The sequence below is a fragment of the Vulpes lagopus genome, chromosome 10, assembly GCF_018345385.1.
Source record: "Vulpes lagopus strain Blue_001 chromosome 10, ASM1834538v1, whole genome shotgun sequence".
Lineage (NCBI taxonomy): Eukaryota > Metazoa > Chordata > Mammalia > Carnivora > Canidae > Vulpes > Vulpes lagopus.
In genome coordinates, this window is record NC_054833.1 from 93,408,350 (window position 1) to 93,423,555 (window position 15,206).

The 15,206-nt window shown below is 49.2% G+C and overlaps 1 protein-coding gene across 3 annotated transcripts; it reads right to left on the reverse strand.

The window, feature by feature from the left end:
* Positions 1-7,351: 7,351 nt before the first annotated feature.
* On the reverse strand, positions 7,352-15,187 carry LOC121500236. Of its 3 annotated transcripts, none has more exons than XM_041771791.1 (5): positions 15,065-15,187; positions 13,878-13,951; positions 9,269-9,436; positions 8,521-8,652; positions 7,352-7,611 (listed from the first exon to the last, which is right to left on the reverse strand). In XM_041771791.1, exons 2-5 carry the CDS (start codon positions 13,948-13,950, stop codon positions 7,475-7,477), a joined length of 510 nt encoding a protein of 169 aa, XP_041627725.1. In that variant the 5' UTR covers position 13,951; positions 15,065-15,187; the 3' UTR covers positions 7,352-7,474. The 3 variants fall into 3 exon arrangements, with proteins under 3 accessions (XP_041627725.1, XP_041627726.1, XP_041627727.1); XM_041771792.1 differs by having other exon boundaries at positions 15,050-15,117; XM_041771793.1 differs by lacking the exon at positions 15,065-15,187 and adding an exon at positions 15,035-15,058.
* Positions 15,188-15,206: the final 19 nt, after the last annotated feature.

Genomic DNA, 15,206 nt, shown 5'->3' on the forward strand with positions numbered 1-15,206 from the left:
CAGTGTCTTGCACACAGTATGCACTAAAGAAATGTATGTTATTCATGGACTTATTCTTCAAGTTGCTTGGGCAGGGGAGAAGAACCCCTCCAAGGGTAGTTCAAACTGGCCTCCATGCAAATGTCTTTGAAGTCATGTGTTTTATCTTTAAAACTGACTTAAGCTTTTCATTCCATTCTATGGTATATCCATGTTTGTTTTACTTATAAACAAGAAGAACTTATTTCCAAAACCTTGAGTTAAAATTATGCCCCCAAGAAAGCATACCCTGTTTATTCCTGTGGCTTTTGAGATACTAACCACACATACATCAACCCCCTCAGGCCACCCTACATGCATTTGGAGGTCCAGAGACCAGGGCCAGAAGCCTTGAGGAAATGCCTCTTCCTCCTAGTGGTGCCAGGGCCAGGGGAGTGAGAAGGTCAAGGCCCTGAAGGCAACTTGCACACTGCTCTGTGCTCCAAAGGGCAAGGAGCTTGAGCCTGGGTTCAGCGACGTTATGCTGAGAGCCAAAAGATGTCAAAATAAGAAGGCCCTGGAAAGGTCTCTGGAAGGATGCCTGGGTGGCTCAGCAGTTGAGCGTCTGCCTTCGGCTCAGGGTGTGATCCTGGGATCCAGGACTGAGTCCTGTATCGGGCTCCCTGCAAGGAACCTGCTTCTCCCTCTGCCTGTGTCTCTGCCTGTGTCTCTGCATCTCTCATGAATGAAGAAATGAAATCAAGAAAGGAAAGAAGAAAGAGAGAAAGAGAGAGAGAGAGAAAGAAAGAAAGAAAGAAAGAAAGAAAGAAAGAAAGAAAGAAAGAAAGAAAGAAAGAAAGAAAGAGAGAGAGAGAGAAAGAAAGAAGGAGAAAGGTAGGTAGGTCTCTGGAAACTTCATTTTCCCTGTAAAACCCCAGTGGTCCCAGGACATGGGCCGCATCATCAGCCTGCACAGACCCTGGGTCCTGAAGCAGTGTGTCCATCCCAGGAGCCCCTGGTGATGCCATCAGCTGCCATGTATGGCCAGCATCTGCAAATCATCTCTGGAACCCTCTCAGCCACCCAAGGGCAGCCGTCCTGCTGCTACACCCCTTCAGATGGTGACAACAGGCGGGAAGAGGCAGGGCACGCACCCAGGCTACTGGGCCAACCAGAACTCAATGCAGAGCCTGGCTTCCCCACCTCATGCTGCCCAGCTCCAAGTCTCTGTTTCCCTATTTCTAAAGTGAGTCTCCTACATGACGTTTTTCAGCTGTTACATAACAGCCAGCCTCAGAGCGTGAAGTAGAAAGTGGCTCGTGGATAATTTGATAACAACATGCGTTCAGAAGTAAACTGAAATTTGCTGAGCAGATAAAAATGCTTCTCACTTGAGCCTCGAGAGCAAGGCTGCCATCCTCCCCATATCAGAAGTCTGGTGTCGTGCTCACTTCGGCAGCACATATACTAAAATCAGAGGTCTGGTATTGATGAGGAAAAGAACAAGGGGGAGCCCATCAAACTCATGTCCTCCCCTGCCCGGGGCCACACATAGATCTGAGCTTCTCAAGCCGGAGAAGGTGCTCTCACCTCTGAGGTGAGCAGTACTGGAAAGCCTGCAAAAGCCATGCATTGGGCACCTGGGTGGCTCAGTGGTTGAGCGTCTGCCTTCGGCTCAGGTCATGATCCTGGTAGTCCTGGGATGGAGTCCTGCATCAGGCTCCCCATAGGGAGCCGTTCTTTTCCCTCTGCCTATGTCTCTGCCTCTCTCTGTGTCTCTCATGAATAAATAAATAAAATCTTAAAAAAAAAAAGCCATGCATTTCTCTGGGGTGAGGTGGATCGATTTCACTTGCAATTTGTGGAAATAATTATTTCCATTTTCAAACAAACACAGCAGCATGGTGGAGCAAACTAGAAACCACCTGTGAATGTTCACAACCAGACACGAGGCTTTCAAAGGAATATCACGCCCAGCAGGACAGTTCAGGCCACTGCCCAATAATCCAGATTGCACAAACTCTCCTCCAACTTTTCAGGAAACAAGTCTGACAAGGGGAAAAATGTTGTAACACAAAGCCGGCCTCTGGGGGCTCCAGCACGGAGCCTGGGTGCCACCTGGTGTTCACATGGGGTATGATAGCCAGTTCTGTGCCACCTCTGAAGATGTGTCAAGCGGGGAGACCCTGCATTCAAGAACACCCTCCCATCTCTGCAGCTGGGCTCCTACTTGGTGAACAGACTCGTCTGAGTAAGTGGTGCCTCGAAAGCACCTGTGGGCTTGTTCATCCCAGACTTGCTTTCCTAGAGGTCCTGGTTTAGGAACCCCAAGGTAGGGCAGAGGTCCAAGGGTCCCACCCATTTCCCAGGCCACCTGGGAATGAATGCAGTGGTTTAAACCCGCAATTGAGTCACCTGGGGCAGATTTAAACCCTGCAAATACACCTAGGGCGAGGTCCATGCTTCAGTGCCTTCAAATGGTTGCCAGGTCACCCTACTTTGCAGCCCAGGCTGAGGAACACCAAAACAAGCCTGTGTCACTGTGCACTTCCTCATATATGTCAGCATCCTTGGGAGGATGCCTGCTTTCAACATGGCTCTGCAACCAGCCAATGCTCCCGGTCATCCTGGGACCAAGGAGCTCCAGGATATAGAGGTCACCTGCATGGACTTTTCCTGTACTTCGCTGGGACTTTGTCAGGACACCCCCACATGTCCTACCACATAATGCAATGAACAACCCTAGGGATGCAGAGCTTTTAAGCTAAAACTGTGAACGTCCCAGGCAAACCCGGCAAGTTGTTCACCCTCATCCTCACACCTTAGATCAGCAATGATGGGGCCTGGACTTCCATGTGTGTATTTTCTGAGAGTGGCAGCCAGAGAGTCCATCTATGCTTACAGGGGCCTGTAATCCCTTGAGGATGACCGTGCTGCTCCCCACCCTCAACTGTGATGCATGTCCTACTGGTGCACCAGGTGAAAACCGCAATACACCATACCGCTATGTTTATGGACAGAATGGGATTCCTAACATCCACTCCAAGAGGAGGTGCTGCCTGTTGGGCAGATCTGGGGAGAGATGGCTCAGCTGCTGTGACATACTGGTCAGCTGGAGAACAGTGGGTACCAACCGTGGCTGATTTGGGTGTTGACTTTTGGTTTGATTTGGGGTCAGGGAAGTGGTGGCTGCTACAGGAGCAAGAAGAAATTATTTGGAAAGATCCTTAGAGGTTGACTCATCCTAGGGCTTGGACATGTCACTCAGTAAACATTTACTGAGCACCTACTGTGTGCAGGAGTTGTATAAGGCACTCAAGCAAAGACAGCAACCCGGCAGGCATCATTAGGACTCTGGTGCCGGCCACCTGGAGTTTGAATCCCAGCACTGCCTTGACGGGCCGTGTGACCTTGGCCAAGTCATTGAACCTCTCGGTGCCCCCATCCCTTAATTTGTAAAATGGGATAAATATCTCCCAGCTGTTATGAGGAAACAATGCCTAAGAGCAGTAAACCAGGACCAGGACTGAGCTGGTGGCGGCACACTCGACCCCTCACTAGCCTCTGTGGGGTTTAGGGCTTAGGCAAGCCATGGAGTGAAGTCTGCTATTCACCTAGCAGAAACCGAAGCTCTGAAGGAAGCCAGATAGTAAGGTAATATTGGCATTAACCTGTGAAGCATTTCAAAGGACCCAGAAGACTTAACAGAAATTCAAAAGGGTGTCTAAGACTTGCTATCAAAAAAGTGCTATGTACTTCTTCCTAGTAACATCTTTATCCCTTCAAATACCAACATCAAAGTTACATTAAAAATACACGTTCAACTTTCCACCTGGACCAGGGCTTCTGGAAGAGCTGCTAGGCTGATCCTGCAAGCTGGGAACGACTCAGAACCAGACTCGGCTGCTGTGACGGGAGGAACCACCATTGCTGGGTTTGAAGAAGCATGCGGGGTGACACAATCAGTGTAGAGAAGCTGACCGCAAGCTAACGGGAAGCAGACAGGTGACAGGAAAGAGACAGGAAGCAGACAGGACATAGGAAAGAGGACACAGGAAGCAGACAGGACACAGGAAAGAGACAGGAAGCAGATAGGATGCAGGAAAGAGACAGGAAGCAGACAGGTGACAGGAAAGGGGAAGCAGATAGGACACAGGAAGTAGACAGGACACAGGAGCAGAGAGGAAGCAGGTGGGACACAGGAAGCAGACAGGATGCAGGAGCAGAGAGGAAGCAGGTCGAAGAAGTAGACAGGACACAGGCAAGACACAGGAAGCAGGAAGGACACGGGAAGTAGACAGGATACAGGAGCAGAGAGGAAGCAGGTAGGATACAGGAAGCAGACAGGAAGCAGAGTGCACATGGAGCCATAGTTGATATTCGTAACTTCCATCTTCCACTCGCCGTCACTGGGAAGGGGTGGTCCATAGAAATACCTCCTTGCTTCATTATTTGATAGACATCATCAGTGTGGTTTTTGGCTTTGCTCCCTACTTAGTTTTTATGTGGGGATTCACAGAAACTCAAAAAGTATGTCACCATAGGCTTCATCTTCCTAGAGCCCCTTCCCCTTGCTTTCAAACTCTTGCCCCCAGAACTGGTTGTCATTTTTTTTTAAAGATTTATTTATTTATTCATGATAGACATAGAGAGAGAGGCAGAGACACAGGCAGAGGGAGAAGCAGGCTCCACGCAGGAAGCCTGATGCGGGACTTGATCCCGGGTCTCCAGGATTGCACCCTGGGCCAAAGGCAGGTGCCAAACCGCTGAGCCACCCAGGGATCCCCAGAACTGGTTATCATGTGGTCACTGTCCCATTCAGCCAGCACTTGGGCCAACTTGCCAAATGGTTTCCATTTCCTTTGCCCTTCCACTTTACAGCTCACTCCTTCCTTCTGAACTGTTACCTTCTTTCTATTCAGACTGTCCCTTCAACACCTCTCTCAACAAAGACTGGTTAGTGATAATCCTCCTAATTCTCACCTGTCAAGGTCCTTTTTCCTGCTCTTTGTAATAGTTTAGCGGATTATATCATTCTAGAGGAAAGTATTGCTCCATTGCCTTCTGGCTTCCAGGGTTGACAAGTCTATTAGCTGTCCCTTTGGAGGGAATGAGTCTTAAATTGTGCAGGGTAAAAAGATGCCAGCTAGTAACAAGGTGACCATTGAGTGAGAGGCGAAAATCAGTCAAAAGGGACAAGGTGTGTTTTCAATGGCAAGGAGCTCTCCCACATTAGGGGAGGAGCAGCTGGGCAGGGCCTCTGCAAATGGCCCCATGTGGAGACCAAGTGCCTAAGTCTGTTGGGAGCCCCATTCCTAGAGGCACAGGGACCCCTCTGGCCTCTTTGGTGTTTCCCAGAGCCCTGCCCCAGCTTCCTTCCTCTCCTCCATGGTGCTTTGGCTCTCCTCGATCCTCCCATGCCTTCATTTGCAAGCCTTCGAGTCTGGAACAGTCTCCACCTGCCACCTGTACCTCCACTCTAGTTTTGGCCTTCTAGTCTCAGCTCACATGATGTTCTCAGTGTGCTCTCCCAACCAACCCCAACTTGTTCCCACCCCCATTCTGAACCTCTCTCCATCAGCCCCGAGGAGCACTATTACATCTTCCCATTCTGCCCATTGTTGTACCTGTCCTCGGTGTTCCTGTGGGCCCCATAAGGGTAAGGGCTCCGAGGTCACATCCACTGTTATACCCCACAATGTGTAGATACCAAGCAATGGTCAAACAGACCTCTGGCTTAGGGATGGCCAACTGAATCTAGCATGAACCCCGCTCCCTTCTGAATTCCCACTATGGTGGCAGGGAAGGAACAAGGACAGAGAACAGGACTCCAGAGTCACATTTTGGAACCTGACACTGATGTACAAGTGGTGATCCTCTTAGCAAGCCCAAGAGAGCAGGTTCCTACAGGGTAAGGGAAGGCTTGGTTACCCCATGGAAAGTCCCCAAGTACAGGGATACACTGGAGCTCTTCCAGGGTAGAAGAGTTTAGGGGTCAGATGGACCTTCAACAGTCTCCTACAACTTCATGTTTCCTCAGGCAGTCCCCCCAACTCTAGCCCCACACAGCTCCATCATCTAACCCATGGTAAGGGCCCTTTCCTCTCAGGGCTGTTCTGAAGAGGGAGAGTGGCTTGAAGTGCCCGGCCTAGGTAGGTGCCCATCAATGGCCATTTAAGGGTCAGAAGAGCCAGGTGGTGGGCCAGCAGTGACCTTGGGTCAGGGGACACCTCAGCCCCACAGCTCACCCTGGAAAGGAGCTGAAAACGGTACCACCTAGTGAGAGGCCCAAACTTTGTAGGTGAGGCCATCCAGAGACCACACTGGCCCTCACAGGCAGCCTCCCATGCTCTGCAGACCCCAGTATCCCCTCCCCTCAAGGTGGGAAGGGCCTGCCAGGGAATTCTGCAAGGCCCTCGACAAAGAAGGAGTGAGGGCATTTCTAAAGCAGCAGGAAGACACTACCATGAGGGGCTTTAACCTGTTCTGAATTTTGTTGGTTAGATATTGCCTTTTTACCACCAAAGGCCTTCTTCCCATGACAGCCTCTGATCAAGCTCCAGAGGCCAACTCCCCTCCCAGTTCCAGCTGGGCTTCTCAGAGGCCACCTCCCACCCTCAGCACACTCTGACACAAAGGCTGCCTGTCCTCTGAGCATCTCATCACACAGGTTGTTCTAGGACTTGTTCTGCTGCTCCAGGCAGGGTCTCCAGGGATCAGTGAAGGGCCCTGACATGCAGAGCAGGTGGGAGAACAACAGTAAAGCGGAATGCAACCCCACAGGGAGCCTGCTGGGGCCAGGGTGATGCTCCTTCCCTGGCACCAGCTCCACTGTCGCTTTCTAGATAACCAGGCTGAGTGTGGCCAGGGTACCAAGTCCATCACTCAGACCTCATTCCAGGAGCTAAGCTCAGCCTGTCCTTCATAGGCTTGTGGCCACCCACTCCAACCAACACTTACAATCTCAAAAGGGGGAGGGCTGGTCCCAGAAGAAAAGTAGCTATGGGGACTTCTATTGATCCAGCTTCCATAATGGGATCTTATAACTCTGCATTTTTAGTTTTTAAATACTTTTTAAGATCTTATTTATTCATTCATGAGAGACACAGAGAGGCAGAGACGCAGGCAGAGTGAGAAGCAGGCTCCATGCAGGAAGCCTGATGGGGACTCAATCCCGTGACTCCAGGATCACGCCCTGAGCTAAATGCAGATGATCTACTGCTGAGCCACCCAGGCATCCCTATTTTTAGTTTTTACATGATGTCCCCTTAAACAATTTATTCTTGCCATTTCATTTATACCCAAAATATATTTAAGTCAGACACTTGAGAGAAACTGTGTTTCAAACAACAGGCGCTTTTGTTTAGTTATCAAAGAACCAACCACAAAGGAGTTCACGTAGACTGCTCATTTATTAGCACTGCTGCTGTAACATAATGGTTTCCAGTGACTGTGTTGAGCTCCAGGAGGTGACAAACAGAACACGGTGAGGTTCAGATGGATGAGTGGCAGGCTCCTATTTCTTCCACTCATTCTTGTCGTAGTCCCACTTGGCTGAGAAGCCCTGAATCGGGCTGACCTTCATATCAAGCATCCTCTTGGTCTGCTTGGCCACCCACTCCTCTTCAAAGGTGTGCGGGATGGGGCCGTACACTAAAGCCCAAAACAATTTCATGAGACAACACTGTCTTGACAAGTCGTTTCTAAGCCCATGCATTATTCGAGTCAGGTCTTCCCCAATGCAACATACTGGCCACCACACTAGGGAAGTCATTTGCCACTCAACACCAACACCCAAACACACACAGGCTTTGACTTCTGGGCACTGACTACTCGGTATTTCCAAATTACTCCTTTGTTGACTAAAGACTAACAATAAAACACAAGCTAGGAGCAAAAAATCTTATCTTCTGTGTAGGATAAAGATGATGGGGTCTACAGGCTAGCATAGGACACAAACTGAGCCAAAAGTGACTTGTGAGATCAAATACATAGGCATGAGTAACCCATGGCCACAGGAGACCAAAATGTAGAATTATAGCTGTTTGGAACAGGAAAAAACCATTATGCCTGGACACAGAGGACCAAGAGGCAGCACACAACGAGCCAACAACCCCAACACTGTCTAAGCAGGAGTGGGTGAGGTCTGAAGACCCAGGATCCTACTGAGATGCAGTCTCCATACAACTGAAATAGCCCTTCGATAAGAAACCGTGCCCTTTCCCCTGATCGAACTCTCACATCATCTTCTGAGAATTGTCTGGTGAGCCAATAAAGCGCTACAGAAACGTGGTGTGCCATACAAAGAAGGGAAGGTCATTCACTACCAAGCACAGCCTGATGTGAGTAAGGCAGATTTTGGCTTACACTTCAGTTAACGTGAGCTGATTTCCCAAAGCTGGTGAACAATGCTGGGATGAATCCCAGAACGGAGGTGCCTGCCTTGTGCATAGGCACCCAGAGCCCACTCCTGGCCATTGGAAGATGGTGCCGCGCTGACCCAATACAGGTCTTGTGTGGTTGCGACCCGAGACACCAGGCCTACAACCTCTCACCACTCACCATAGTGCTTCTCCCAAATGAGAATGAGAGCAGTGAAGCCGATAAAGAACAGGGCGGTGCCCACAACCGTCTTCCATTCATTTGTGCTCCTGTTCATTTCAGCAAAGCTCTCGTTGAACTTGATGCGGTACACTGGGAAGAGAGCACAGGTGTTTGTAGGAATGAGGGGCGGCACAGCAGCTCCCTCTCCACAGGGATCCACTAGTTCTCCCACAGCACAGCCAAGGGACACAGCATGCACACACGTGCTCACGATTGCATACAAGGCGTGATGGAGGGGAGAAAACACATGGACTCTGCTTTGGACAATAAAACCACAGTGAATTCTTTCTTCTTGAGAGAACAGTGTAGAAGATGCATAATCCCATAAAATTCACTCCCTTTTATCAACTGACAGCATTTTGCTGTAACTTACTGATGTTCCAACAGTAAGTTACAGAGAACCCAGTTCTACTCAGCAGGGGTGCCAAGAAGCCGCATCCACACACTCTGCACCCAAATGACCCACACCTGGCTGCTCTGCATCCATATCCATGCTCCTCCCCAGGGACCAGAGCCCCCTGAGCACAGAGGGGCCCGGCCAGAGGTGCAGCCAGCCCAGAGTCAGGGCCCTGGAACAACCCCATAATATACAACACACTGAGCCTCCCGAGCACACTGGTCTCAAGCAGCACCCTCGAGCTCACAGCCCAGAAACCAGTAAAAATTCTCTCACACAGTTTATCGATATTCCTGCTTCAATACCCACATTCAACTTTTTCATCAATGGAGAGGCTGCTCCAGGAAGCCTTCTCCTTCTCTTTCAAAGCCTTCTGGCTGGCAGAGAGGTTCTTAACGTGGGCCACATCAGGAAGGGGATAGTCACGCCGATCGACATAACTCGGGAGAGCAAAGTCTTCACTCTTCACAACACTTCCTACGAAACACAGTGAACAAATATTTGAACACACACAGATTCAGAATTACAATCCAAAATAAGTAGAAAAATGTATACCCTGAAGACCTCAGTTATCCTGGGGAGCTGCAGCCACGTTTCAAACAGCTGAATGACTGTCAAGGGAAGCAGGCCTGTCCTGTGTGGCTCAGGTGGCAGAATGAGGGTGGTGGGCAGCCGGGTAACAGCAGCACTTCATCACAGCCAGCAAACACCTGCCAGGGCAACCGCCAACAGAGGCAGCACTGCCTACAGCTAACAGTCTCACAGAGACAGCATACAAGGGCTCTCAGGATGCCCTACTGGATTAGATGAAGGCCCTTCTGCAAGAGACTCAAACTAAGAAGGAAAAGCAAAAACAACAGAAAACTCACAAAAGAAACAAAGCATTCAAAGGTCAGAAACCAAGACATACAGCGTTGATTATTACAGTAACAAAAACTAATCACCTGTGTTCACTGAAGTCTAGAATCAATGGACTCCACAGGCATATCATGGTGCCAACTCACCCACAGGTTCATGTTCACTGAGCACCTATTACATGCTAACTGGGCCCTACGCATCTGAGATCAGCAAAGAAAGATCACTGCCCACAGGTGTTCACACACCCGAAGCGGAACAAACGTGGACAGACAAGTGCATCAGAGCTTACTGAACAAGGACTCGGGAAAAAGGAAAGGCAGAGCAGAAGAGAACTGGGGGCAGGTGCATATACAGCAGGAAACAGGACACAACAGTTAGGAGACAGGAGAATACGGTAGATCCCTGTGCTCAAAATGCAAAAAGTCATATACTCAGTCACAGAACATGGGGGTTTTTTGGTTTTCTCCCTAAAAATGTAAACTGTGCATATACTTACATGTACATGTAACTGAACACAAAACTTGTGGCACAGTAAACCCTATTGGTCAGTGGGGAGAGTAAAAAATGGGGGTTTCTGCTCATGTAGATAAAAATTTAGTGCCTTGAGACACCTGAGTGGCTCAATGGTTGAGCATCTGCCTTTGGCTCAAGGCATGACCCTGGGTCCTGCATCAGGCTCCCTCTAAGAAGCCTGCTTCTCCTTCTGCCTATGTCTCTGCCTCTCTCTCATGAATAAAAAATTTAAAAAAAAAATTTTAGTGCCTTAAAACCAGCACAATTTGTGTGTTTATCAGGGCAAGAGGAAAATAGTTCAGAGAGCAAAAAAGAACCCTCAAGAAAATTCTGTGATCATAACCAGCCTGGAGGTATGAAGTCTTGCAAACACACTTCACTTCCATTACGTTAGTCTCAATGAATAAATTTTCCGAAATCATGTTAACAATAGTGAAATAGGGGTGCCTCGGTGGCTCAATCAGTGAAGCTGGGACTGAGCCCCGCGTCAGTCTCCCCACTGAGCGGAGTCTGCTTCTCCCTCTGACTGCTGCTTGTGCTCTCTTGCTCTTCTCTCAAATTAATAAAATCTTTTTTAAAAAAAAGTGAAATACATCATTTCACCTCACACAAAGTAGAATTTCTCTAGATGCTTATCTTTGCCATGCAAATGACCAGCATACTTACATATACTGGAGCTTACCGCAAAAAATATAAGGTGGAAATGACTAGAATTACTTTCAAATCTTAAAATTCTAAGGTTCTATTAAAATGAGTAGACTCTAGGGCAGCCCGGGTGGCTCAGCAGTTTAGCGCCTGCCTTCAGCCCGAGGTGTGATCCTGGAGACCCGGGATCGCGTCCCACGTCGGGCTCCCTGCATGGAGCCTGCTTCTCCTTCTGCCTGTGTCTGTGCCTCTCTCTGTGTATCTCTAATAAATAAAATTTTTTAAAATCTTAAAAAAAAAAAAAAAAGACGAGTAGACTAAATAATAGCTGCATGCTAGCACTCAGATCACAGGTTAATTACTAAAAGCAGATGTAAACTGGGGTAATGAGAATATTCTAAAACTGACTGTGGTGGTTATGACAACTTGGGGATTAAACAAAAAAGCAACAAAGTACATATTTTCAGTGGAGGAATGTTCTGTGAATTACATATGAATAAAATGTTATAAAAATGCAAATCTTCATAACCTGGTTGTACCCTTAGCATAAAATTGCATTTTTAGAATGAAAATGGTCCATCAGTGGTCTTAGGGCTGCCAGGGGTTCTTCAGCACTTTGGGCTTGGTCCCCCACACCCCACAAAAGCTAGCATACCCAGCATTCCTTTGAGAGAGAGAGATTTTTGTATTCAGGTGAGCATCTCATCATTTCTATCCTCAGCTGGGGAGGTTTCTCACTGAGCCTCTGCTAAGGAAGTCTGGGGAATGGGAGCTGCCCCCTCAATCAGATGGGCCACCACACAAGCATCCAAACACGGTGGTGGCTCCCAGCGGGGCTCCATGGCGTTACTCTCATGTGGAAACAGGTTTTTGTATTCAGATAAGATCTGCGTGACTAAAAGTTCAAAAGGACAAGACTTGTTCAAGGGACTGCAGTTTCTGCCATCTGCCCACTGTGCGCTGAAGACACAGCAATGAAAACACAGCAGGTCCTCAGCCTCACAAAGCTTGCACTCTAGAAGTAAAGACAGATGATATACACAAGCCTCAGTATGTCACCGCTCCAAGCAAAGACAAAGCAGGGTGATGTAGGACAAAAATCCTACATCTCCACATCTTCACAGTGGGTGGCAAGGAAAGGATGTTCTAAAATAACAGTTGGATTGAGGCCGACGATTAGAAAAAGGCTCCCACCCACAAGCGTGGAGCTGAGGCAGAAGCAGCAACCTGGTGTCTGCAAGGACTGTACTACTGGGGGGTTGGGACCCTGGGCAACGCGGCAGTGCTGATTCAGGTATGTTTGTTTGTTTGAGTATGGTGTGAGGACATCAGAAAGGCTAGCTGCAGATCTTACCCTAGGCAAAAGAAGCCACTGAAGGATTTCAAAAAAGGAACTAATTTAATTTCCTCTGCCAAAACAATAGCTAAGAATAAGTTATGGCTAAAGCCACCATTAGGATAAAGTAGTTGACTTCTTATAAAAGACCAGAACGACCAACGGACATGAAGGAACTTTGAGAGGATGAATGGAGATGTTGCAGGTCCTGACTGGGGTCACTGCTACACAACTGTGTGAGCTTATCAAAATCCACAGGCCATTACGCCTAGAAAAGATAAATTTTACTTTCCGCAAATTGCAACTCAAATGAGCTAAACAAACAAAAGAGCTAAGAAAATATATCAGCAAATCCAAAATATAAACAAAATATAACCTGTCATAAGTGACTTCCTAGACTTTTAATTAAGAAGTGTTTCTTTCCAAATATACTGATTACACAACAAACTTTTCTTTATTACTTACTTGTTTAATTAACAAACCTATCAGTGATACTCTCAATAACATGATTTGTGTCCACAGCATTATCCTGGGCAATATAAGAACAGAGCAAATTGTAAGACAACAGTATCAGCAATTCAAGAACACAATTTCAAGGAAAAATTCATACATAAAGCAGCTACTGATTATCAGGCCGGAGATACATAACCCTTGCTCTCCAACTTCACTATCAGTACTCAAGCACTGCGCTTGACCTCTCACTAACACACTCTACCTTGCAAATTTGCGTTTTGTCCTTCTACTTGCCTTCCCTCTGAATGGAACACGATAGCCCTCTGAACGTGAGGTTAAACCTACTATTCCTTCAGCACAATGAAGCCTCTCCTCCAGAAACCAATCCTGAACCCCAGGCCAGGCTAAATGTTTCTCCTCAGGGGCCACCACTTACTCACACAGTACCTTCATGCATCTGTCCCTCTCCAGACCACAAATGTCCCATGGAAAGATTCCATCTCATATTCTTTTTATCCTCAATGCCTACCAATGTCTGGCACAAAGATGCTCGATAAACACAAAACTAAGCTTGCTATGTGCCAAGGAGTGAACAAAGCTCTTTAACATATATTTCAGGTGAAAAAAGAGATTCCTGCAGGTAAGTAGCTTGTCCAAGACAGAAATGAGATTGAACTCTGCTCAGGCTTCCTAGGAAGTCCAGCTCCTTCCCTTCCATTGTCCCAATGATGTAACTGGTACTGAAGAAAATTGGCTGGGAGTTTTTTGGGGGGGAGGGGCAGGGGGAGAGAAGAGATCGTTAAAGTATGGTAGAGATCTCTTGAAATAGATGGAACTTGAACCTGAAAAAAAAGGGGAGGGGAGGGAAGGAAAAGGGGAGAAGGAAGTATCAGCTCAAAGATCCAGACTAGCATTCAATATGATCAATAAATACTCCATAACCTAAAAAGCACGTCCTGTTAAAACACGTACTACCCTCAAGTCCCACAACCACAGAATCAGGATCTCAGCCACCTGAGGCCACCTGTATCTGAAACTCCAGTACAAGGGCTTACACATCCCCGGAGCAAAGTGAAATCAGCTCAGCCCCTTTAAAGGAAAAGTTACACTTACCATGTGCTCGAACACACACCGAGGTGGAAAACGCCCGCTTGCCAATGAGGCTGAACACTCTGGTAGCCAACATCCTGAAAGATAAAAACGGACACCTTCTCTAAGGAAAAGGGCAAATACCTATTAGAAGTTCCAGCGCACCTTGTACGTGGATGCAGCTTTTGTTTTCTTCTCCCCAGCACAGATGATCCATTCTTCATCACCAATTCTGAATTCACAAAATAAACTGCTTTTGTTTTTATTTTTATTTTTTACTGAGTCAACACGTCTTTACGCAGCTCCATTATAAACCAAGTGCTGTAACATACACACACCACAGGACGTTAGTAATAAACTGGCTTTCTTAAAAAAAAAAAAAAAAAAAGTAGTTTTAATGAAGACCTAAAAAGCTAGAAACCCTACAGCACCCGGCTGCCATGATGGGCTCCATTGTTTGCAGGGAAAGAATAAACAGCTCAAAGGGACTGGCAGGTACTGCAGGCAATTGTTAACGGATTAAAGACCTAGCATGTGCGTAGCATAAGGGAGACATCAGACAGAAAGGCTGCACTTGCGGCCCGGGCTGCCTCCAGGCCCTGCGGACGACGGATGACCTGGGTGACCCGCCTCACCTGGGCCCTTCCGCTCTAGCTCCCCCTCCCTAACAAGGGGCTCTTTGGGGGGCGGAGGGGGGCTGTTGGCGACGGAAGGGACCCCGAACGCATTCGGGGCAGAACACCTAGAGAAGCGTCAGGTCAGGGCTGGAGTCTCCTCTCCCCGGGCCCGGCCCGCGCGTGGGCGGCCGCTGGGCGGCTGGGGGGCCGGGAGGTGGGGCGCCGCTCCCGGAGCCCCGTTACACCGGGGCGGTCGCCGAGGCTGCACCGCGGCCCCCGGGCCCTGCCCTCGGCCAGCGGGCGCTCCAAGGTCAGAGCCCCGAGTCAGCCCGCGGCCGCCGCGGCGCCGGTGCGGGCGGGCCGGATGCTGCGGGGCGGCGCACAGGCCGCGGCCCGGTGGCCCCCGAACCCCGAGTCCCCCGCCGGCCGCCTCAATGTCACCGGACCCGAGGCCCAACCGCCACTCCCTCCTGGCGTCGGTCGGGGCGCCGGGCCGAGGGCACACGCGCCCGCTGGCTCCGGGCCCCAGGCCCCCCCGGCCCCGGGCCGAGGGCTGCCTGCCGCCTGCCGCCCGCTCACCTGCCGCCCGCTCACCTGCCGCTGCCACCCGCCGCGACCGCCGCGACCTCCCTCCGTGCCCCGGCTGCCCGCGACCGGAAAAGCGCGAGAGCGCGCGCGAAGCACCACGGGATCGAGGAGGACTCGCCGCGCCGGAGGTCACCCGAGCGGAAGCGGG